This window comes from Bidens hawaiensis, unplaced genomic scaffold (assembly GCF_021521415.1).
Source record: "Bidens hawaiensis isolate Kalapana, Puna unplaced genomic scaffold, B.hawaiensis_p1.1 tig00045938_1, whole genome shotgun sequence".
Taxonomy (NCBI): domain Eukaryota; kingdom Viridiplantae; phylum Streptophyta; class Magnoliopsida; order Asterales; family Asteraceae; genus Bidens; species Bidens hawaiensis.
The window spans coordinates 96188-120569 of record NW_027498170.1 but is presented as its reverse complement, the minus strand read 5'-3'; the positions used below and the strand labels follow the sequence as shown (position 1 = coordinate 120569).

Sequence of the window (24382 nt, the reverse complement as noted above, 5' to 3'; positions counted from 1 at the left end):
CCGCTTAACTGCTCAATTCTTAAACCATTTAATCTTCGAGACATGCACTTATTATAGATTTAATCATTTTGCAGATCTAAAAATAAATATTATTATTGATTGATATGCTTTTAGAGACCATATAAGTCACTTATTTTCCTTGAAATATATAAACTAATACACTTAGTAAATAACACAATGGAATAGAGCTAACCAAGGAAAACAATCATTCCCAACTAACAGGAGATTGCAAATGATTTCAATGCGTTTCATTTCGGATGTTATTCAAAAAACTATATTTGTCAGAAAACCATAGTTTCCATTTGGTCTAAACCTCTCTAGTTTTCATTACATGTATTCACAAACATTTACAAAGACTAATTCATCAGCGAACACGGAAAAACCTTTACACAAAGAAAACCACTGATCACCGATGTACTTACATCCTTGGTCTCGTTAATTATTGTCAATTAGTAACTCAAGTTCCCTAGTACCATAAAGGGGGCCAACATTTTCAATTGCAGCCACCATTATAATATTGCTTGCTGTCATTCCAATATCTGGTAAGATGGTGGGTCAAAACTTAAAACGGGCCGAGGGAAAGCATTTCAATTCCCTGCTCTTTAAAATGCACAAAAAAGTATAATATTGGCAAATAGGATTTGATGAGTAAAATGTTTATCATTTAGCCAAATGCTAAGTGCAAAATCGCCTTTATTTGAGAAAATTTGGTAATATGCAGACAGTAGATGACCTAATTCTATTGTAATAAAAACTCACCCAAGTTGATAGCTCAATAATTCAAATGTTAATAAGGCTGTCCAGTAGCGAGATCTTCCTTGATCATAATCAGCTGCACATAATGTCTAACCAAGAAACTAATTTGAACAAATGAACTTTTCACCAAAAAAATCACTCAACTTCTACCAAGGGTAGTGTTATGCGTGCTCAGATCGGTTTCAAACCATCATCATAGCACAAATGAATTAAAATAAATCAACGGAACAAAACGAACGCTCAGATCTCCGTTACGATTGCATGCAACATACTTTGTCATTCCAAACAATGGAGTGTCATCATTGCAAAACACAATGTACAAACAACATTAGCAGGCGAACTATAACCACTAAAGTACAACCAAGCTTCCATGCAGTAAAATAAAGCTCAGAAGAATACGGGCGGACATCATCAGGTGTGCTCAGATCAGTTTCAAACCATCATCATAGAAACCTTGAACACCTTTCAACCCATAAACACCCAGAAACCACCACTAAAATGAGTACAGTCTCGTCAATTTTAACCCGTAATCAGAACATCACTTCAAAGTTATATAAACATCAATCTATCTGAAGAGGTTCAGACCTCAGGCAATCATCACAACCTCGAACCCCACACGTTGCAAATCCACAACTACCATAGATGACCCAAAAGTCGCAGGCAATATAGTAACCACAAATAAGGCCAAACCAAATACCACCAACAATGAACAACAACCAATGGACTAAAGCCCACAGGAAGATACCAACAATTGCTGCAAAAATTAACCAATTTCAAGTACAGGTTGTACACTCAAACCATGACATATTGACATTAACAAAACATACCGGCCAATAACAACAACTGATGACACGCAATGGGGTGAAGATGAAGGTTCCGATCAGAACCTTGAACACCATTCAAGACATAAACACCCATTTGAACCCATAATCAAGAGGCTCACCACTGGCAAACACCAGCGCTACATAGGGTTTCCAAATAGAACCCAGCAGCAGCAGCAGGTAAGCCGTGAACCCCCAACCGACCAACGCATATCAGAGGCCGTAGTCCATCGAATACCAACGGAAGCCACGTAGGGTTTTCAAATAGAAACCGGCAACGGTAGGTCAGGTTGATGACGGTGTACCGGAGAAGACAGATGTAAAATTGAAAACATAAGCCATGAAACATAAACAGTCTTCTCTCTGTAAGACAAATCATAAACAAAAAGCTTGGGGAAGGGGAGACACGTACCACACACGTGGAACGACTATTGACACGTACCACATGAAGAAGCTTAAGACAGTTGTACAACAAATTAAGCGAAGGGTATAACTCTAAATAGTTGCAAATTAATATATATAATAATGTCTTTTTTTTCACTAATTTTGGACACAAATAATTATAGATATATGTTATTAATATACATTATTTGGTAAGTTCATGTTCTTTTATGTGAGAGGATCACAACGAACCAAAACATGTTTAAAACAGAGTTAAGATAAATGCAACATTGATGTTGTAGGTTGTGTGTTTGAGACTCTGAAAGTATGGAAAATGAGTTTATTGTATATTGGTGGAATGAAATTTTTTTAAGTAGCTTATAAAGTGTGAGGGTTCACAAAAATGTATTCTTGTATGAAAAAAAAATCCATTAATTGGTAGTTGCAAGGGTGCAGAGCACCCGATACTCCTGCGCCCGGGCAAGGAGCGATGTGTGTAATATGGAGTTTTGATGGTGCACTTGGCACTGGTTTATCGTTTAACATAAATGTGTTTTAATGTGAAGATCGGTTCTGCACTTGGCACTGGTTTGTCGTTTAACATAAATGTGTTTTAATGTGAAGATTAGTTCCCTGTAGTTTCATCCGTTGCTCGTTTAATCAACTGTGTGGGATTTCATAACATGGATTGATATGCTTCTCTTGTAATTTGTTGAACCTTGACATTAATTGTTTATCTTGTGTTGAATTTATTTTAATCTTAGTTTTGTTATTTTATACATTCTGTAATGTAATTTGTTTTAGTCTTCAAATTTTCTCGTTTTAATTAACGGTAAATCATAAAATGTTGATAGAACTTATTTTATAGAATCTTATACGCGATTAAAGGTTTTAGTTCTTTTTATCATATTATAAAATGTCTTGTCATTTCTCAAAGAATCATTTAAGGGAAAATTCCCAAAATAAGCGTTTATGAAAACGTTTTTCAGGTTTAAATGTCATTTGCAAGAAATTCCCAAAATAGGTATTAAAATCTAGTCGTGACGAGTAGTTTGTATAACCAATCAAAACTTGACACATGTCTTTAAACTAACCATAACGAGCAGATTTACTAACCATTTACTTGTCACGACTAAATAAGTTTTATGTCTCGTAATCAACGCTCACGAGTAATTCATAAGTTCTTTAGTCGCGACGAGTAGATTGTAAGGTTAAACTAGTCGCAGCGAGTTAACTACTAATAAACTACTCGTGTAGGGAATGTAAACCAGCAGGTAAACTATTCGTCGCGACTAAAGGACTTATGAATTACTCGTGGGAGTTGATTACGAGGCATGAAACTTATTTAGTCGTGACGAGTAAATGGTTAGTAAATCTGCTAATTACGGTTAGTTAAAGGGCACGTGGCAAGTTTTAACTGGTTCTACAAATTACTCGTGTGTAATCATAAACTACTCGTCACAACTAGTTTGGGAATTTTCCCATCATTTATTGAAACTGAGACTCCAAGTAATGATCTTGTTGGTTAAGGCTGTTCAAACAGCACAAAACTTGCTGGAATTTGTGGTTGTAAATGAGCCGGCTTGACGCGGTTCAGTATGTGAACAACCCTGTACGTACCAAAACATGAATGAGGAGATGTGAAACTCACATAAAATTTATGTTAAAAACGGGCAGACACAAATTTATTTTGAGTCTATTAACCCCGTTAACCAACACGACTTCTCTATCTATTTTGTGATATGTGAAATAGCTGGTAGCAAAATTACCCTCTTTATAAAAATACAACCAGACAAATAGAATCAAAACTACATTAAAATTAGGATAACAACCTTAATAGATGCCATAATAGATAAGCAAACCAAATAGAATCCAAAGTGTTTATAAGTTCATTCATTTATAGCAATACTGTCTGCTATGAAAGAATCAGATGCAAGTAAGAATAATTTTTTCACTAAAACAAAAATGTGACTAATTGACTAATATATTGTGTATTGTTTATTTTCAGCAACATGCTTCACTTTGCATATTTTAAGTCATTAGCATCACTTTAAAATGCCTACTTGTGTGTATGTATATTGTATAAGCACATGATGTCCCTATAGATCACAAGTTGATAACATATATGAGATTAGCTTCTTTTGTGTCATGTGGCAACGGTGTTCACATAATACTACCATGTTTCAATCAAGCATATATTCTCAACATATCCATAGCAGCCTCAGTGACATCTTATGTCTACGTTTTCATTTTTCTTCTTTTGGATTGGTTGGAATTATATCTTGAAAACTACTAAAGATTCCAACCTTATTATTCCTATTCTCATATGTGCTTTTTTTTTTGTTATCTGATTCTACTTTGGCAGGTGGTTTCAGGAAGTGTTTAACTGGTGTAGACATAGCCGATGATTCAGATCATGATGTGTCTGCGACCGGTTTCTGTAAATTCCCACTACCAGGATGTCGTTATAAATAGTTACAACTGACCTTTCGTTTCCATTGCATTGTGCTTTCTTATTTGTTTCAAATATCACTTAAGGGTTCAGGACATGAGTCACAACAGCTCTAACCGCGATTTAGGTTAGTCCTATTTGCATATTTACGCAATAGAACGTTGGCGCATTATGTGCATCGAGCCATAAAGAAGTATTAGTACACTTTTTTTTTCAGGAAGTAGAAGTGTTAGAAGAAATGTGTTTGACTTTGGAAGGACTTTTGTTGTTATGCCCAAAGAAACTCACAAAGCAACTATTGTTTGGCTGCATGGCATTGGTGAGAAGGGCTCAAGGTGATTGTTGACTTTTTGACTTTTGATTTGACTTTACAGCTTTTGACATTTGAATATGGATGACTTGCTCTACATATCATGTTTGACCTTTTAGTGTAAAATAATTATCTTCTATTAGAAATTAATTGACCGTATATTGTTGATTTTAGTATAATACCTATGGTGGTTATGTAACCTCATAACCGGCCTTGTTTTTTGTCTTCGTTATATGTGACAATCATTATGTACAAGTACTTGTGCAGTTCTCGTGATTCTATTTAATGGCTACCTGAAACAACATGCGACATAAGAGTTCATCAAGTCATGTTCTCCTTTCCCTTTTTTTAGCTTAGAAAAACAAACATATTATTCATGATAATGATAATGATGTCCATTTTTTTAACTGTTTGCAGTTGGACGCAGATCTTGGAAACTTTTCCTCATCCAAATGTAATGATTCAATTTTTCTACCATAATCTCTCATGCAAGTTCAATCATAACTTTAGTTACATTTCTTGCATACTGAAGAGGTAGGTTCCAGCAGAGCCCAGTTGGACCCACAAGACTCACCTTGAACAGGGACGTCTGCGCAACGACCAACTGCTCCCGCAGGACCCACCATGCTCAGAGAAAACCTTACGCGCAGTACGCCAGCTGTACCCGCAGGGAAAGCCTCCCAATGGTGAAGTACCCCGCCTGTTCCCGCAGTTGCGGATACAAGCCATCAGGGAAGGCTACCCGCACTAACAGCAAGGCTACACGCACAAGGCACTAGCTACTTCAGTAGTCACATGAAGGAATGAGCAAGGCGGGAATACTCCCACCTAAATGAGCGAGTCCGTATGCTTCTGGAAGATCTTTTGTACTATACCTACTAAGGTATGGGCAGAACAGAAGATTTGACCAGAACAACCCATGAACCAATCACAGGGTGACAGCTCACCGACAACAGTACGAGGAGGAGCACCCTCTAGTACTGTTTGTCGCTATTAGCCGCTGCCTACTCACCAACCCTTACGATGGGACGTGCGCAGCCTACAGTTGGTGGAACAGTGCGTAGCCGGCAGTAAAGGAACAGTGTACAGCCGACCTTGTTACTGTCGGCCGTAGCCTATCCACCAACCAACATGGCCTGTGCGTAGTCCACTGTTGGTGGAACAGGAATACTATTCAGCCGGCTGTACCTTCTAGGAAACCTACCTTCGGCTATAAATACTCCAACACCTTGGAATGGTAAGGACATCATCTGATATCTCATCTTATCTAGCAATCTCTTAATATACACTTATATTCAGAGCAATCTAGTCTGATTCTCACGCCGGAGGGTGGTCACAAGGAGGAACCCCCCCCCCTTCTCAGTGACGAGCTTACGGTGTCTGTTTTGCAGGTCATCTGAAGAACAATCTTCTCTGCTGAACCTCATCCTCGTGGGAAACATTACTTAACCCCCAGATTATCTATAATCTGCACAGGGTTCACTTAGTATTTCTTCATTGGCGCTATCCGTGCATAAAAGCTAGAACTAATTCTTAGTTTTTTCAAAATTTCTGAAGAAATGGTTAACGTTACTCCGGTCCCAAGACCAGTAAGTGACCAAGAAACCCCGGTGACCACAACCCCAGCAACTGGGAACACCGGCGGTTATACAAATTTTACGAACACTACCCCGGTTACCCAAGCCGGGGCAAGTGCAGTAAACAATATTCCACTAGGGTTCACTGATGCCCAGTTGGAAAAACGAACGAGGGTCCCTCGCCAAACACTAGATCAAGTTAAGGCGTGGGCCGAGGCACGTCAGAAAGAGTTCCAAGCTGAATTGGATGAACGCTTGCGTTCAGTTCAACAGGCTGACGAATTCGGCAGTACTCGCCAACATCTCAATATGAACAGTGAGTGCGAGTACTCAGACGATGAGAGGGAAGAATCCGATACCGACGCAAACCCTCGCCATAAGGCGAAAGGGAAGCGTAAGGAAACGGACTTCCAACCAAAAAGGAATTTTGGGGAAGCCTTTAAACCAATGAATGCGGAGAGAAACCCGCGTGACTTCTCCAAAACCTTTAGACCAACTGCTACAAATGCAGGAAAGTCAAAGTTCGCAAGGGACATTGCGGAAGCAATCGCCCCGAGAAGTGCCAAACAAATGTCCAACATTGGCACTTATGATGGTCTATCCGACCCAGACGACCACTTGAACAGATTCATTGCGGGGGTAACCGTCAATAACTGGACGGAACCCACGTGGTGTTATATGTTCCAGATGACTCTGGTTGGAGCGGCCAGGGCATGGTTCGATCGTTTACCGGTCCACCACATATATGATTGGGCGGACTTTCAAAACAAGTTCAGCCAACACTTCAGCCAACAAAGGAAATATACTGAAGAACAGTGGACGATCCTCAACTGCGTCAGAGAGGAGGATGAATCTTTACTAGACTTCATCACTCGCTTCAACTCCAAAAAGCTAAGTCTGGGCAACATAAGTGAAGATCTTGTTCGCGCCGCTTTCATCCAGGGCGCCGAATACCCAGAGCTTATCCGCACATTGACGGGTAAGGACGGCATGCCATCCACATGGGATGCCATCATGACGGCAGCCAAGCGCTTTGCCGAGACGGAGAAGCAACTGGGAAGGGATCTTCCCCAGAGTACACACCTCTACACGCAAAGGACCAGAGAAAACAATGTTCGGATCGCCCGGCAGAACAAAAAGAGGAAGCTAGGTATTTGGCAGTCAAGGGTAAACTTTGACACCTCATCCAGCTCTCACCCTCTTGTTGGCGGAAGAAATAACACACACCCTTCAAGCCAAAAACACCGGTGGACGCCACTCACCAAAAGCGTCACGGAGATATTTGCCACTGAAAAGCTACCATGGCCAAAAGCTCCAATGATCCGGCAGCGACCTAGTGCGGATCAGAGCAAATCCTGTGACTTCCACGGGACAAAAGGTCATAGTACGGAAGAGTGTACATCCTTGAAGGATATTGTTGAAGCATTCGTCAAGGATGGAAGACTGGCACACCTGGTGGCATCAATCAAGAAGGGAGGAAGGAACGACAACCGGTACCGAGGCAACGGACGAAAGCCCGTTGACATCAGCATCAACATGGTTCATGGTAAGATCAGAGGAAGAAAAAGGCGAACGACAGAACCATGCGCGTGGAAGGAAGCTGAGGTGCGCTTCCCGCGAGTGCCAGGAGGACCCAGCAAAGAAGGCCCTATCGTCATCAAAAGCCAGCTGGGGCACTACATCACTTCTCGCACTCTTGCTGACAACGGCGCCTCGTCAACGGTGATGTACAGGCAGTTCTTCGACAAGCTAGATGACGAAGACAAGGAACGCCTGGAAACGATCTGCGCCTCGATGGAAGGGTTCGATGGCAGCACAAACACCCCCTGGGTATCCTATCTTTCCCCGTCACTCTTACGGACGGGAATCACTCACGCACAGAAGACGTCGATTTTGTCGTAATGAGGAAGCCACACCACACATACGACATTCTCTTCGGAAGAGACGGGATGGCAAGATTCAACGCCGTGGTATCCTCAGTCCACGGCATGATGGGATGGCCAACAGCTGAGGGTGTAGCGATGATCACCGGCATTCCACAGGTATGCATCGCATCTGTCTCATCTAAACCCAAACCAAAGATGGCTAAACCAACCATCACCGAACCAGAAAGATGGGCCTTCAACGGCAAATACCCTGACCAGGCCGTTTCCATTGGCCCAACAGTTGTTGATCCCACACGCACCTTACTCAAGCGCTTATTACAAAAAAACGCTGACATCTTCGCGTGGACACCAGCTGACATGACTGGTGTACCCCGAAGTAAGGCAGAGCATAAGCTCAAATGCGATCCGGCTGTTACGCCAATCGTACAAAAGAAAAGAGTAATGGGGCCAGAACAAACTAACGCGTGTAGAACCCAAGTCAAGGAACTCCTTGACGCAGGCATCGTACGCGTTAATAGATATCAAACTTGGGTTGCAAATCCCGTTATGGTACCGAAGAATAACAAGCAATGGCGCATGTGCATAGATTTCAAGGACTTGAACAAAGCATGCCCCAAAGATTGTTATCCGTTACCCGAAATTGATCTTAAGGTGGATTCGTTGGCACCGTTCCGCCTTAAATGCTTCCTGGACGCGTATAAGGGGTACCATCAAATCCACATGGCCGTTGATGATCAGGACAAAACCGCTTTTCGGACGCCCGATGGCACATTTTGTTACCAAATGATGCCATTCGGACTTAAGAATGCCGGGTCCACATACCAACGCCTGATGGACGGATGACTTGGTCATCAAAAGCCCTGACCCAGAAGCGATGTTGAAAGACATCGAAGAAACTTTCAACACGCTCAGGAAGATAAACATGAAGCTCAACCCGAGCAAGTGTGCCTTTGGAATGGAAGAAGGGAAGTTCTTGGGGGTCATCGTCACTAAAGATGGCTTCAGAGCGAACCCTGAAAAGGTCGAAGCCAATATCAAAATGGAATCACCTACTACCATCAAACAGGCTCAGACACTGAATGGACGACTAGTGGCACTTAATCGCTTTTTGGCAAACCACGCGGATAAGTCGTTTCCCTTCGTGTCAACGTTGAGAAACTGTTTAAAGAAAACGCACTTCCGCTGGACACCAGAAGCGGAAGCAGCTTTTCAGGAGATTCGGTCACGCTTGATCGAACTCCCAACGCTCACAGCACCAAAAGCGGGAGAGGAGTTAATACTATACCTTTCCGCAACAGATAGAGCAACCGGGGCAGTCCTGCTAGTAGAGCGAAAAGGCATCCAGATGCCAATCTATTATATCAGTCGTATCCTAACAGACGTAGAAACCCGGTACTCTACCCTCGAAAAATTAGTCTTAGCACTTATACACGCTTCACGCAGGTTAAGACGATATTTCCAGGGTCACCCAATCACCATTCTCTCCAACTTCAAACTTGCAAACGTTCTAGGCAAACCCGAGTTATCGGGACGCCTAGCCAAATGGGCAATTGAGTTGGGGGAGTGCGCGATAAAGTATAAACCAAGACCAGCCATAAAAGGCCAGGTTTTGGCCGACTTTATTGCAGAAGTGCCTGCATCGCGGGAAAAAGAGTGCCAGGAAGAGGCTCAACCCTCTCCAGCACAAGACATCAATGATGTCTGGCGACTCTACACTGATGGAGCAGCCAGTAACGAGGGTTCAGGCGCAGGGCTGAAACTAACCAACCCCGCAGGCCAAGAATACACTTACGCTATTCGACTGGATTTTCCAAGTACGAATAACGAAGCCGAGTATGAGGCATTCTTGGCTGGGCTGAGAATTGCGCGTAAGATGGGAGTGAAACACTTGGAAGCCCACGTGGATTCCATGTTAGTAGCCAATCAAATCAACGGGACGTACACGGCCGTGAACGACACAATGGCCCTGTACCTCGCACAAGCAAAATCCCTTATGCGCGATTTCAACGACTACAAAGTCATACACGTCAAGCGAAGTGAAAACAAATCTGCGGATGCGTTAAGCAAGCTTGCATCGTTAGCCTTCACCCACTTAGGAAAGGACATCCGCATTGAACTCCTCGAGACACCTTCGGTCCCGCACAAGGAAATTTGTGTCATCCAAACCGGCACAGAAACATGGATGACACCAATAATAAAATACCTTGCGGCAGGTACACTACCAGAGTCAAAAACACAGGCAAGAAAACTACGCTGTAAAGCACTGAATTATCAACTCATCGATGACATCCTTTACAGACGTAACTTTCTTGGCCCACTCTTAAGATGCGTTGACAACCAAGATGCTGACTACCTCCTAAGGGAAGTACACGAAGGCATCTGTGGAGTACACGCAGGTCCCCGCGCTGTTGTAGCTAAGCTAAACAACGCGGGATACTTTTGGCCGGGGATGCATACGGATGCGCTGGCATACATCAGAAAATGCAGGTCTTGCCAGCTTTACGCACCCAACACGCACCGCCCGAAGAATGAACTTGTTCCAGTCACCTCTTCATGGCCATTTCAGAAGTGGGCAATCGATGTGATAGGCCCATTTCCTACAGCAGCAGGAAATGTTCAGTTCCTAGTGGTAGCCATCGACTACTTCACCAAGTGGATAGAAGCAAAACCCTTAGCCCAAACAACCGCGAAACATATCAAAAAATTTATTTGGGAATTTATTATTTGTCGTTTTGGACTTCCACAGAATTTGGTGAGCGATAACGGCACCAACTTTGCTGACAAGAAGCTACAACAGTGGCTGAAAGAACTTCAAATCACCCACACCTTTACCTCAGTGGCACACCCGCAAGGTAATGGTGAGGTGGAAAGAGCAAATAAGAGCATCGTTGAAGGCATAAAGAAAAGACTCTTGGAACACAGATCCGGCTGGGTGGACGAGCTTCCGCACGTCCTTTGGGCAAACAGAACGCTGAAAAAGGCCAGTACGGGAGAAACCCCGTTCAGCCTCACTTATGGCACTGAAGCCATGGTCCCGGTCGAAATTGGTTTACCTTCACCAAGGGTCTTGATTCAGCCAGAAGTCAATGATGCGGAAAGACGGTTAGATCTTATGCTAACCGAGGAAGGCAGAGACTTAGCCGCAGTGCGTGAAGAGAACTACAAGCGACAAATGCAAAAGTACTACAACACGCGGGTAAAACTCTGCAACTTCAATGTAGGAGACTACATACTGCGTAACAACGAGGCTTCGAACCAAGAACGCCCATGAAAGCTGGCCCCGGTCTGGGAAGGGCCATACCTTATCAAAGTTCTGGGAAAGGGCGCATACCGGCTCGAAAGGCTCGATGGCACTCCCATCCCAAGAACATGGAATGGAGCTCAATTACGCAAATGTTATATGTAGATCAATTCCAAACTTGTAAAGAAAAGGCCTTGAGCCACTTCTAATGGAAATGATTCTCCTTTCACAATGTGTTAATAGCCTTACCTTTATACTTATGAACTTCCCACACTGATGTGCCGGTATTCACTGCATAAATAGGGGAAGAAGTAAGTCGTTACGTGTGGAAGGCGGCAAAACCCGCATAAACACACGGTAAAAATTTCAAGTTTTAAGGAAAACCTACACGCAGGTCAGATGTAAGTAAAGTTTAGCCATCCTTGTAAGTGCAAGTGACGGTCTTACCCGCACAATCACGAACAAGGAGGCAAAACTTCAACCTATCATCTACCACGTCCAAAGGTTAACTTATTCTGAACACTTAGAAAATTTCAAAGGAAAAGATGAGGAAAACTTCAACGCAGGTCAGATATAAGTAAAGTTAAGCCATCCTACTAAGTGTAAGTGACGGTCATACCCGCACAATCATGAAAGAGGAAGCGAAACAAACTTATAATTTGCCACGTTAAAAAGTTAACTTATCTAAGTACTAAAGAAATTGCTAAGTTAGATCAAAACATGCGTAAAATAAACAAGGCAAAGAACTAACACAATCTTTATTTCATCAAATTCAAATATTACAAAGATAGCTATACAAAAGCAAAAATCTACGCTAATGGTGGAAAGGGATCTTCAGAATCAAGCTTCAGGACCACTTCCACTTGGACCCGCTCCATCAGTAGAGCGTGGTGGTTCAAGGAAAGCTTTAAGGATAGCTAGCCCATCATCAGCAGCAGCGACTTCGTTCACCTTCTCCACCACCGGATGCGAGAAGGCGGCATACTGGTTCACTGCTTGGTCATAAACAGCTTCAGTATCCACATCATACAAAGGGAAGTTGGAAGGCGGGATGCCTTTCTCAACGAACCCTAGACCAAGCAGGAAGCCGGCCTTTTCCCCATCCTCATGAGAAGCGTTGAGGGCTGCGCTCATAGCATCGTCATAAGACGTCTCTGAGAAGACCCGATGCACAACCTACAAAGAAAAAATACAAGTATCAGAACATTTTCTATTTACAAAGAAAAGCGTAAAAGACATGAAAAGCTTACCTGAGACAACGCTTCTCGAAGAAGCCATTCCTTGGCAACCAGAGCTTCTTGGAGGGCGGCTTGAGCTTGGGTACAGGCGCGTTCGGCTTCACTTTTATTAAGGTTGGCAAGCAACACTTCCTTTGCAGCAGCCTCTTCGACGCCCTTTAGCATCTGCTCAGTGTGGTCAAGCACGCCCCTCTGGTCCAGGATCTCTTGGAGCTTCTTCGCGTCCTCCATCGCCAAGGCATCATGAGCATGTTGAAGCGCCTCTAATTTAGCTTTAAGTTCCTCATTCTCGAGGCGTAGAGGCTCAGCAACAGCTTCAGCCTTGGTGGCCCTTTCAGTTGCGTTCCTAGCAGTTTCCTTAGCCAGCCGAAGCTGTTCGTTAACAGCTTGGGCAGCCTTGGAACGGGCCTCGAGACGGGCCTGAACCTCAACTTCAAGGGCTTGAACGCCTTCTCCTTCTCTGCAGCCGCTGCGGAGAGCCTCATATTCTCCTCCCGGACAGCCCGCGCCTGAGCCACCTCTTGAATGCGAGCTGCTTTTAACTTGTCGTTTTCACGACAAAGCAGCTCGACACGCGGCTGCATCCGGGCCAGGAGAACCCGAAGCTCATTGGTTAGCCTACCCTCCTGGTAGCTAGCCATGGCTTCCCCCAACGCACCACTGGGAGCTGCGTGACGAGCCCAATCGTGGAACATACACTTCATTGGAATCCGACACTGCAAAAAACAAAAAGCAGTTGGGAAAAGATGATATATAAAATATATATATATATATATATATATATATATATATATAATAGGCCAAGAGAACCCTACGCACCTGTAGGGTCAATAGCAGGCCGATAGCCGCCAAACCCGTCACCTGAACCCAAGGGAAATCCGTCCAAGAGGTCAGGTAGATGGGAAGGAGGCAGAGGTTGGCGAGAAGCCCCATGCATACCTGAAGGATCGGCCGTCGAGGCCGATGACGGAGGAGGCATGGTGAAGTCCGCCGCGGTCGACGCTGCGGAATCCGTAGCAAAAGTAACCGCCGGCTCGGTGAAAGATGCGGTAAAAATGGCACTCACAGCCGGCGGTGACGTCATCACAGCTAGAACAGTCGGCTCAAAGGAGTGAGCAACTGAACCAGCGGAAGCAGGCGCAGGCGCCTGGGTCGTCGCCTCAAGTAGGCTGACCAAGCCTACCGTCATGGGCGGAAGGGTACTCTGCGCTCCACCCTGGAATGCGTCAACATCCACGCCTGCACAAAGAAGATAAGTATTAATGATGGAAGACTATGAAGTTAAAGATAAAGAAAGTTTGTACTTACGGGTTTTCTTGAGCCTGAAAGTGCGGACGGGCGGGGATGAACCCGATGGAGCCGGCCTCTTCACGCCGGTCACCATTGTCATCCTGGGCCCTCCGGAGGTAACAATCGTCGCAGCCTCCGGAGCGGTGGTCTTATCACCACCGGGATTCCCCGCCACCTCTTCGCTCTCGGTCTCCGAATCAGACCGAGGCACCGGATCGGCAGTGGAGGCCACCTTCTCCTTCCCCTTTCCGCCGGCAGCCTTCTTCTTCCGCACCAACGGAGGACCATCTGCGGATTCCTCATCAGAACATACGATTAGAGGACTTCCAGCAGAGGTTTCAACATTGAGGGGTCGAGGGTTGAATAGCGCCTTACCTGGCCGCCTGGCGCTCAGGATCTCGTGGCCTAGCGGGTAGACCTCCACGAACCGATCCGCCGTTTGTTCTAGGATGGGCAACTCGTTCTCGTCTAGAGCGCGAGTACCCATCCGAGCGGGACCGTTAGCTTCCCGCGGGTACATGAGCGACTTTAAGTCGTTCCCCTCTGAAATAAACAGGAAAGAAGTTAGAAGAGATTCTAAATTAACAAAAAGAAACATAGCATACCGTAAGGAACAGAGTTCGAACCGTATTCAAGGACGATTGGGATCTTTTGCGCATCCGCATCCTTCCACACCCGGCTCATCCCCAGCATCACCATCCCGGACTCCGCAAACCGGTAAACCGGAGATTGGACTCGGGATATCTTCGAGAACCATTCCGCCTCCTGGTAGTTGGAGGCGTGAAGGCTGGGAAGTGCTTGCCCATTCTTGAATTTCATGGCAAGGGGGATGGCACGAGCGGAGATGTAGAAGAACTCCCGCTTCCACGAACGAAGACTGCGCTCGGTTGCGCAAATCTTCAAACCCTTGATCCGGGTTATCAGGGTATACCACCCCTGGATGCACCTCCAAGAGTAGAAGGTCATCAGGCAGTCAACATAGGGCTCAATGCCCAGAATCCGGCACACCCACTCGAAGTGCCGAATCTTGGCAATCGCCATCGGGTGCACCTCGGTCAGGTGCACACCGTGCCTCTCCAGGACACGGTACACAAACTTTGTCAATGGGAACCTAAGATTCCCATAAACAAAGAATGCAGCATATACCCCGATCTTACCTCTGGGGGCATCGTACACCGTCTGATGGGGTTCAGGAAACTCAGGCTCGAGAGACTCGAGCATGAACTTCCTGACGACGTACTGATACAGATCGACAGGCAGAGCACACTGGCACTCGCCAGCAGTACTCTTGTCATCGGCTGTAGCTTCGACATCGTGAGAAGACATCTTGCAGATGAAAGAAGAAAACGATTTCAAGAGAATGCTCGACTGAAAAGGTGAGTATTCGCCGGAAATCGTTAAAGATGAAGAGAGAAGTGAAAGTGTGAATTGCAAAGGACCCTCTCCCCCTTTATATACTAATCGCAATTAATGCGATGAATTTAATGTGGAAGAGAGAGAAATCGAAGGTGCAATGAAACTATGACACGTGGCAAAAAGCAAGCTGGCAACAGCTGTTGAAAGGACGCGTACCATTAATTTCGCGGCCACGCGCCCGAAAAATCGCGCCCACGCGCCTGAAAAAGCGTCTGGAATGACCAGGTACTGTCACGTCACCATAACTTCCTGCACGTCCTGACACAGTCAGAAGAAACCGTCGCACGACGTTTCAGAAGTTTGGACTGTTCTTATCCTTTCACCAACTCTTCGAATTTCAAAATTCAAAAAGATTCAAAAGTAAGCGGAAAATACCCCTTACCTTGGCAACCAAGTAACCATAAGACGGGTGCGGGTACAGTGTCAAGGCAAAACCCTTCACATACTTAGCACCCGCAGGGAATTGACGCCAGGAATACCTTGGAAGTAAAGTAACCATAAGACGAGTGCGGGTATAGTGTCAAGGCAAAACCCTTCACATACTTAGCACTCTGTAGGGAATTCAAACCAAGAAGGATCTTCTGGGCCATGCTTGCGGAAACGGGAATAACATCCCCGCGTGACGGGAACGTCGAGAACTATATTGTTTGAAACTCCAAGATGGAATTGGTGGTTTTAGCATAGTTGATCAGTATGTTGAAAACTACCAAAACCCCATGGAGATTCCACACAAGTGGGACTCAACGCTCCTGACTTGCGAGGAGGTTACAAACCTACCCGCTTCATACCCAAAGATCAAGCAGAAAAGTCGGGAATTTCTGCGTGACATCAGGAAAACCGCGGGAAGAATCATCACGGAAAACCTAAAAACTAAACCCTTTTCAAAACCCCTTGCTAAGTCCAAAAGTTCACCTCACTTATTAATAATTCATGAGAAGAACATTGGACTGGGGGGACTTGAAGAGGTAGGTCCCAGCAGAGCCCAGTTGGACCCGCAAGACTCACCTTGAACAGGGACGTCTGTGCAACGACCAACTGCTCCCGCAGGACCCACCATGCTCAGAGAAAACCTTACGCGCAGTACGCCAGCTGTACCCGCAGGGAAAGCCTCCCAATGGTGAAGTACCCCGCCTGTTCCCGCAGTTGCGGATACAAGCCATCAGGGAAGGCTACCCGCACTAACAGCAAGGCTACACGCACAAGGCACTAGCTACTTCAGTAGTCACATGAAGGAATGAGCAAGGCGGGAATACTCCCACCTAAATGAGCGAGTCCGTATGCTTCTGGAAGATCTTTTGTACTATACCTACTAAGGTATGGGCAGAACAGAAGATTTGACCAGAACAACCCATGAACCAATCACAGGGTGACAGCTCACCGACAACAGTACGAGGAGGAGCACCCTCTAGTACTGTTTGTCGCTATTAGCCGCTGCCTACTCACCAACCCTTACGATGGGACGTGCGCAGCCTACAGTTGGTGGAACAGTGCGTAGCCGGCAGTAAAGGAACAGTGTACAGCCGACCTTGTTACTGTCGGCCGTAGCCTATCCACCAACCAGCATGGCCTGTGCGTAGTCCACTGTTGGTGGAACAGGAATACTATTCAGCCGGCTGTACCTTCTAGGAAACCTACCTTCGGCTATAAATACTCCAACACCTTGGAATGGTAAGGACATCATCTGATATCTCATCTTATCTAGCAATCTCTTAATATACACTTATATTCAGAGCAATCTAGTCTGATTCTCACGCCGGAGGGTGGTCACAAGGAGGAACCCCCCCCCCCTTCTCAGTGACGAGCTTACGGTGTCTGTTTTGCAGGTCATCTGAAGAACAATCTTCTCTGCTGAACCTCATCCTCGTGGGAAACATTACTTAACCCCCAGATTATCTATAATCTGCCCAGGGTTCACTTAGTGTTTCTTCACATAACTAGTGTTTTAAGATATATTTTCATGTATAATTTAGATCAAATGGATCTGTCCAAGTGCGCCAAGTCGACTACTATCTCTATATGGCGGATATCCTTGCACCGCGTGTATGTTGTATTTTATATTTATAGACCACACTGCAAGGATTATGAAATATATGAAGATCGAGTTTATAACATTAGATGCCAATATTATCAGGGTTTAATATCGCAAGCATGTCAGAAGACGCTTGTGTTGATTTGGAGGGCTTGGATGCTTCAGCAACACATGTTGCAAATCTCTTGATTAGTGAGCCTAATCATGGTATGTACGTCTTCATGTTAGTTACTATGCATCTAGTTATGAATGTTTTTACTTGTTAAAACCGCAATGATTATGGCAGTGTTTTAATGATCACGAAAGCAAACAACATGCTTAACAACTGTATTTCCATATAGAATTTGTAAAACATAAAAAAGTGTTACAGATCGATGAACACGAGGATAACAAGACACATTGCAAGTTGTAACAAGTATATACTATTCTTCTGGTCCAAATTGTGTGCTTTTTCTTTAGAAGGAAAGATTCACTTGTCACGTTTTCAAAACTAGTGAAAGGTCTTGATCATCATATGCCACTATACAAAGAGCACAGAATATGGGACCATTTGAATTCAATTTTTGTAACTTATAATGATCAGAAATAGACCCGCATGCTCAAATTGTAAACGAAAAAGTAATATATTCTTTTTAATATTTTTATCTTAAAACAGTTAAATGGGGACTCATGCTGCATACGCGGGCTCGACTAAATGGGGACTCAAATCATATATGGGAAGCTATGGAGACAAAGATCATCCAAGTAGCAAAGGAGACTCTCGGGGTCACAACAGGAAAGACAAGTGGGCATAAGGAGTCTTGGTGGTGGAATGACGCAGTGCAAGACAATATAAGGGACAAACAAGGATGTTTTAGGGAGCTAATGAGGTGCACAAATGAGGAGGAGCGAGTGGAATTGAGGGACAACTACAAAACGGCCAAGATAGAGGCGAAGAAGGCAATGGCGGAAGCAAAGAAGGCGGCCTTTAAACGGATGTATGAAGGTCTAGAAACAAAAGAGGGGGAACATGCTATGTTTAAGATTGCCAAAGCCAGGGAGCGTAGAAGGCAAGATCTAGGACCGGTGAAGTTCATAAAGGATACAGATGGGCATGTACTGGTCAAGGAGCAGGACATCAAGCTAAGATGGCAAACCTACTTCCACAATCTTTTTAACAATGGGAGAGCTTTCCAAGAAGAACATGACAACACAAACTTTCAACGACAACAATCGAATAACTGCTACTGCCGACGGATCACACGAGAAGAGGTGAAGGATGCACTTAGGAGGATGGGAAGGTCTAAGGCGGTTGGCCCATACAACATACCCATCGAGTTGTGGAAGTGTCTGGGGGAGGAAGGAGTCATGTGGTTAACTACTCTGTTCAATAGTATTCTCAAATCAGGTAAGATGCCAGACCAGTGGAGGAGCAGCGTTGTAGTTCCTATCTATAAGAACAAAGGAGACGCCCAATGTTGTGGTAACTACCGAGGAATCAAACTACTAAGTCATACTATGAAGCTATGGGAAAGAGTGATTGAGGGTAGACTTAGACGAGAAACTCAGGTTACGGTCAACCAATTTGGCTTCATGCCGGGGGCGTTCCACCACAGAGGCAATACACCTTCTAAGAAGATTAATGGAAAAGTATAGGGAGAAGAAGCGTGATCTACACATGGTGTTTATTGACCTAGAAAAGGCCTACGACAGTGTGCCACGACAGGTGCTCTGGGAGTGCTTGGAGGGTAGAAGAGTGCCCAGGAAATACATAGAGATAATTATGGATATGTATACCAGGAGTGAAACAAGTGTCCGTGCGCCAGTGGGGGATACTGATTTCTTTCCTGTAGAGGTAGGTCTTCACCAGGGGTCAGCGTTGAGCCCGTTTCTTTTTGCAGTAGTCTTGGATGAGTTGTCAAAGTCGATTCAGGGGACTCTCCCGTGGTGCATGATGTTCGCAGACGATATTGTGTTACTTGCTGAGAAAAAACAAGATCTAAACATGAGGCTTGAGGAGTGGCGAACAACCTTAGAGACAAAAGATTTAAAGATTAGCCGATCTAAGACGGAGTACCTCCACTGTGATTTTGGTGGGATAAACGACAATGAAGACGCACAGATCACAATTGAAGGGCAGGTGGTCCCGCAGGTAACGAAGTTCAAGTATTTAGGATCATTTGTACAGAGCGATGGGGAATTAGACAGTGATGTCACCCACCGAGTTCAGGTAGGATGGTGTAGATGGAAAGCAACCACAGGTATATTGTGCGACAAGAGTTTCCCGACTAAATTAAAGGGAAAATTCTATAGGGTGGCAGTTAGACCTGCAATGCTATATGGATCAGAGTGTTGGGCCATCAAGAAGGCACAAGTGCGGAAGATGGAGGTAGCAGAAATGAGAATGCTACGTTGGATGTGTGGGCACACAAGGCTAGACCGAATAAGAAAACGTTGTGTTTCGCGAGAGATTAGGGGTGGCGAACATAGCAGACAAGATAAGAGAGTGGAGATTGAGATGGTTTGGACATGTAAAGAGAAGACAGACGACGAATCCTGTTAGATCCGTAGAAAACATTACTATAGAGGGGAGGAGGGGTAGAGGACGACCGAAATTGACTTGGGATGAGAGGATTAGGCATGATTTGATAGACCTAAACCTCTCCGAGGACATGGTTGAGGATAGGATTTCGTGGAGAAGTAGAATTAAAGTTAAGGATTTTTAGAGAGAATTGAATACCTTAGGGCTTAGACTTAACTTATTTAGGTCGCATACCATAATGGTATTTCCCTTACATATATTATTATTATTATTATAATTATTATTAGCTTTTATATAGCTGTTAAACTGTGATCTTATTATTAATATTATTATAATTAGTAGTAGTTGTATATAACTGTTAAACTTTGATTTCCTTTATTTTGCTTCATACACATGAACTTAGAGCCGAGGGTCTCTCTGGAAGCCACTTCTTCATTCCTTTGGATGGAGGTACGGTGTGCCTACATCCCACCCTCCCCAGACCCTACTTATAGCTTTGCTGTCGGTGGGATTTTACTGGGCATGATTGATTGATATATTGATCTTAAAACAGTTAAACTAGGCGTTGCAGGCTTCAGCATGGGTGCATCTGTCGCTCTCTACTCTGCAACGTGTCGAGCTCTTGGTCAATATGGGAATGGAAACCGATACCCCATCAATCTTAGTGCTGTCGTAGCTCTCAGTGGCTGGATCCCATGTTCAAGGTTTTACTTATGTTCTTTGCAAACTTATTATTATTATTTTAAGTTTTAGCCACTTAGCGGGTCACAAATTTGACATTCTTTTGATGATCAAATAACTTTTTTCTAGAAATTTAAGAAATAGAGTGGGAGTATCACAAGAAGCTGCAAGGCGCGCGTCATCGTCACATGTTTTGCTTTGTCATGGTCAAGGTAATTGCTTATAACACGCTATCGCACAAAACCTAAGATAGAAACAATGTATGTGATTCATGTAATGTTTCTTTGTTGCAGTTGATGATGTGGTCGAGTACAAACTTGGTGAGAAATCGGCTCAAACCATGTATTCTGCTGGATTTCAGAATTTAACAATTCAGGCATATGATGGGTAATTCTTGTTCTCAAATTTATGTTACGAACCTATTTCAAGTGTACGTTTATTACTTTACTGATTTATTTATTTTCGTTTCAGGCTTGGTCATTACACAAGCCTACAAGAGATTAATGATGTTTGTTGTTGGCTCACTGCTTATCTAGGGGCTTGATGATTTTGTTGTGGGGGATAATATATGTATTTATACAATATGTAGCATTAGAGCGAGTTCTATATATATGTGTTTGAATCTAATAAAGAATGTACCGTGCTAAAAGTTTGCAAACTTCGATTTGTCCTACAAATCGGAATAGATGTATTGACATATTAAATCTTCTTACATCATAAATCATCTTTCTTAAAGATTGTGTGCCTTTTATATCTACATGATCTTTCAAAATCATCTTTCTTAAAGATTGTCTTATGTTTCTGGTATAGAACATAAGACATAACATATTGTATAACAAAAGAGGATAGAAGAATAAAGAAAAAACTGAACATATATAACTATGGACCAAAACATATTAACATTCGGTTAACCGGTTCTATGAAAACAAAAGAGGGTATCTAGGCCTTAGGCCAAAATTACCCATGGTCCATGCAAGACTCTCACTTATTACCTGGTGAAATGAAACTATGATTGGGCCTTTCATCATAGTACATAACTTCCGGGCCACCAAACACAGTTACCGGGCCCGTTAGTGAACCGGGCCAACTTCCCACAGAGGAGTAACTCCCACCAGGTGTAGAAGAACTATATGGTAAGTCCATCATTGGAGGAATGTCCATCACAGAACTGCGAGTTCTGGCATTAACATGTGTAGTATCTGGAGGTGTGAATTGATCCATGAAAGCATCAAGATATGCTTGTTGATCTAAGTTAACCATATCAAAGTACCCCAACATCATATCAGACTCAACAGATCCTGGTGAAGCAATGTATCTTCCGGTTGTCGAAGGACCGTTTTCATGGCTATATATACATTAAAAAAGTAATTATCAGTGTGATTATTATAATGTAAGATTCAAAATATACAACTTACCCAAAATGCTGATATGGTGTCCTGGGAGTCAAGTTGTGAGGATTATCAAATTCATTCTCGACAGTCACATGGATTGGTGCATTAAGTATATTGTAATCTGGAAATCAATGCATATATAGTTAATACTAAACCGAGAAAAGGTTTAAAATCTTGAAAACAAAATATGCATATCTGTTTTACCTGCTGCTCTCTTGCCGAACTTGTTTTTACATCCTAAACATCGGCATTCTTTAGAGCATCCCACACCAGCCTATTGACATGAACTCAAAAAATTAGTAAAACAAATCAAAAAATTAAGTAATTTGCGAGAATATGAAATGAACTGAACCGTAACACAGTGTTGAGAACAAACCTGATAGCACTCACAGTACCCTTTTTGACACATAGACTTTTTACAGTTGCAACCGTTTCTATGTTTGCCTGCAACCGGCTTCACTTGATCTTCAACCTCCTGTTCACAACCATTATTATTATTGTATAATAATAATAATAATAATGTATCAATAAACATGCAAAGTTTAACTTATATGTCACATACCATATTCTGTCCTGTTAAAGGTTCCACAAGATACCGAATCTTGGAAGAAAACGCATTCGGATTTTTCGACTCAATCTGATTACGCGCCGCTTCAACGGTGTCTTCGTAATCAGGAGTATTGAAACAGCCTTTGCATGCACAAGTTTCATCACAATACAATCCAGAAGCAAAGCAATCACAATAACTACAAAGAAAATATTATTATTACTATCATCAATTTCATCAAAATGGTTTATACTAAATTAGGCAAAATTGTTGTATGAAAACTACTTACAGTTGCAAACACTTTGACTTCTTGCACTTGCAGGCCTTTTGACCGCCATTGTTGGTGATTGAATCCATTAATTCTTGAACAATAATATAAAAACATGAAATAAATCAGGAAGCATTTGTAGTAATATGTTGGAATGAAGAAATAATCCAAATACCTTTTGTTTTTTAGGGTTTTGAATGTTGATCGGTGAGAATTGACAGCTCCGTCGGGTTGATCGTCACCAGAACAATATGGAATCAAAGGATTCCGGCGATGAAAAACAAAACCCTAATTACTCTGATGGATGATGAGATGATCACTCAGTTCAATTACTTTTGGGTGATAAAATTTTACAGGAAAATGAGATGATATTGATACATAGAATAAGGCGGAAGTTAGTTTTAGTTATATTTATTATTATTTTATTCTTTTTATAATAACCAATATCATTCATTTATTAACCGCAATAAAAAATCCAATTCCAATAAATAGGAAGACATGTAAGCCGGGAACAAACTTTTCCGTCACCCATTTTGAATGACAAATCTGATCATACTGGAAGCAAAATAACTCTTTTAATAAATGTATCAGCATCGGGGGCAAGTGATCCAAATGTATCAAAAGCAAAAAAGAATAAAGGTGTGCTGATGTCGACACAAGTCTTCTCGTGCTTAGCAATTTTTCCTGATTCAGCCTTTAACACGGCCAGCCTAGCAACAGACTCGGACTCCCTAAACCCAACAAGAGTGGACACTCTAGTAATGTCTACACAAGCATGCTTCAGGGTAGTATATATTTTTCAACTTAGCTTTAGAAATTAGAAATCTTTTCTTCCAAGTTGAATGATTATGAAAAAATATAGTGTTTGGTTCAGTTTGGTTTGGTTCGGTTATTAGTCTTAATGGGAACTGAAGCCGAAGTTATTATTTAATCTATTTTAGTAATCAAGCGGTCTTTTGTTAGTCGGTTGGTTTGTTGGTTTCGGTTCGGTTGATAACCAAAACCAACCTTTGGATAAAATTTTTGCTTAGAAGTACATAAAATTGATGTATAAATACATAAAGTGGAAGTATAAATACAAAAAATCAAGTATCAAACATGAAATAACTGTTAAAAATCTCTGTATGAAAAAAATGAAAGCTCCGTCGGCTTGATCAGCACCTGAACATAGGGATGAGCAAATTCGGTACCGGTACCAAAATCGATACCAAAGTTTTGAGTTTTGGGATCGGCACGTTACAATAGCGGTATTTCCTTAATTTTTTACCTCCGGTACCGGTACCAAGTTCATCCCTACACCCCTACATGAACAATATGGAATCAGAGGATTCTAGCGATGAAAAAAAATGTTACCCTAATGGAAGTATAAATGCAAAATCTCAAGTATAAAACATGAAATGGATATTAAAAAGCTCTATATGAAAATATAAATATTGTCTCGGTTTGGTTGAGTTTATTTAGGTTAACTGATGTTACATTAAAAAAATAATAACCGATTTTCAGTTAATTAATGTTTTGTTAATTTCAGTTCAATTTCATCGGTTTTAAGTTCGATTTCAGTTAATGTTTTGGGTTGG

General features: G+C 42.9%; 1 protein-coding gene across 1 annotated transcript; it reads left to right on the top strand.

Annotated features, from left to right (window-relative positions):
- The first annotated feature begins 4932 nt into the window (after positions 1 to 4932).
- LOC143596008 (uncharacterized) lies at positions 4933 to 21265 on the top strand. The gene is made up of 7 exons (XM_077074890.1): positions 4933 to 5174; positions 17339 to 17408; positions 17500 to 17604; positions 20472 to 20622; positions 20729 to 20811; positions 20893 to 20986; positions 21071 to 21265. The coding sequence occupies exons 1-7, from the start codon at positions 5097 to 5099 to the stop codon at positions 21141 to 21143; spliced, it is 654 nt and encodes a 217-aa protein (XP_076931005.1). The 5' UTR covers positions 4933 to 5096; the 3' UTR covers positions 21144 to 21265.
- The last annotated feature ends 3117 nt before the right edge of the window (positions 21266 to 24382 follow it).

What these genes read in the sequence shown, in the direction of transcription:
- LOC143596008 (XM_077074890.1), top strand. Translation starts at nt 5,097, where the DNA reads ATGATAATGATAATGATGTCCATTTTTTTAACTGTTTGCAGTTGGACG. An exon ending in GGCTGGATCCCATGTTCAAG is followed by an intron (nt 20,623 to 20,728) that starts GTTTTACTTATG and finishes ACTTTTTTCTAG; the next exon opens with AAATTTAAGAAATAGAGTGG. An exon ending in TTTGCTTTGTCATGGTCAAG is followed by an intron (nt 20,812 to 20,892) that starts GTAATTGCTTAT and finishes TCTTTGTTGCAG; the next exon opens with TTGATGATGTGGTCGAGTAC.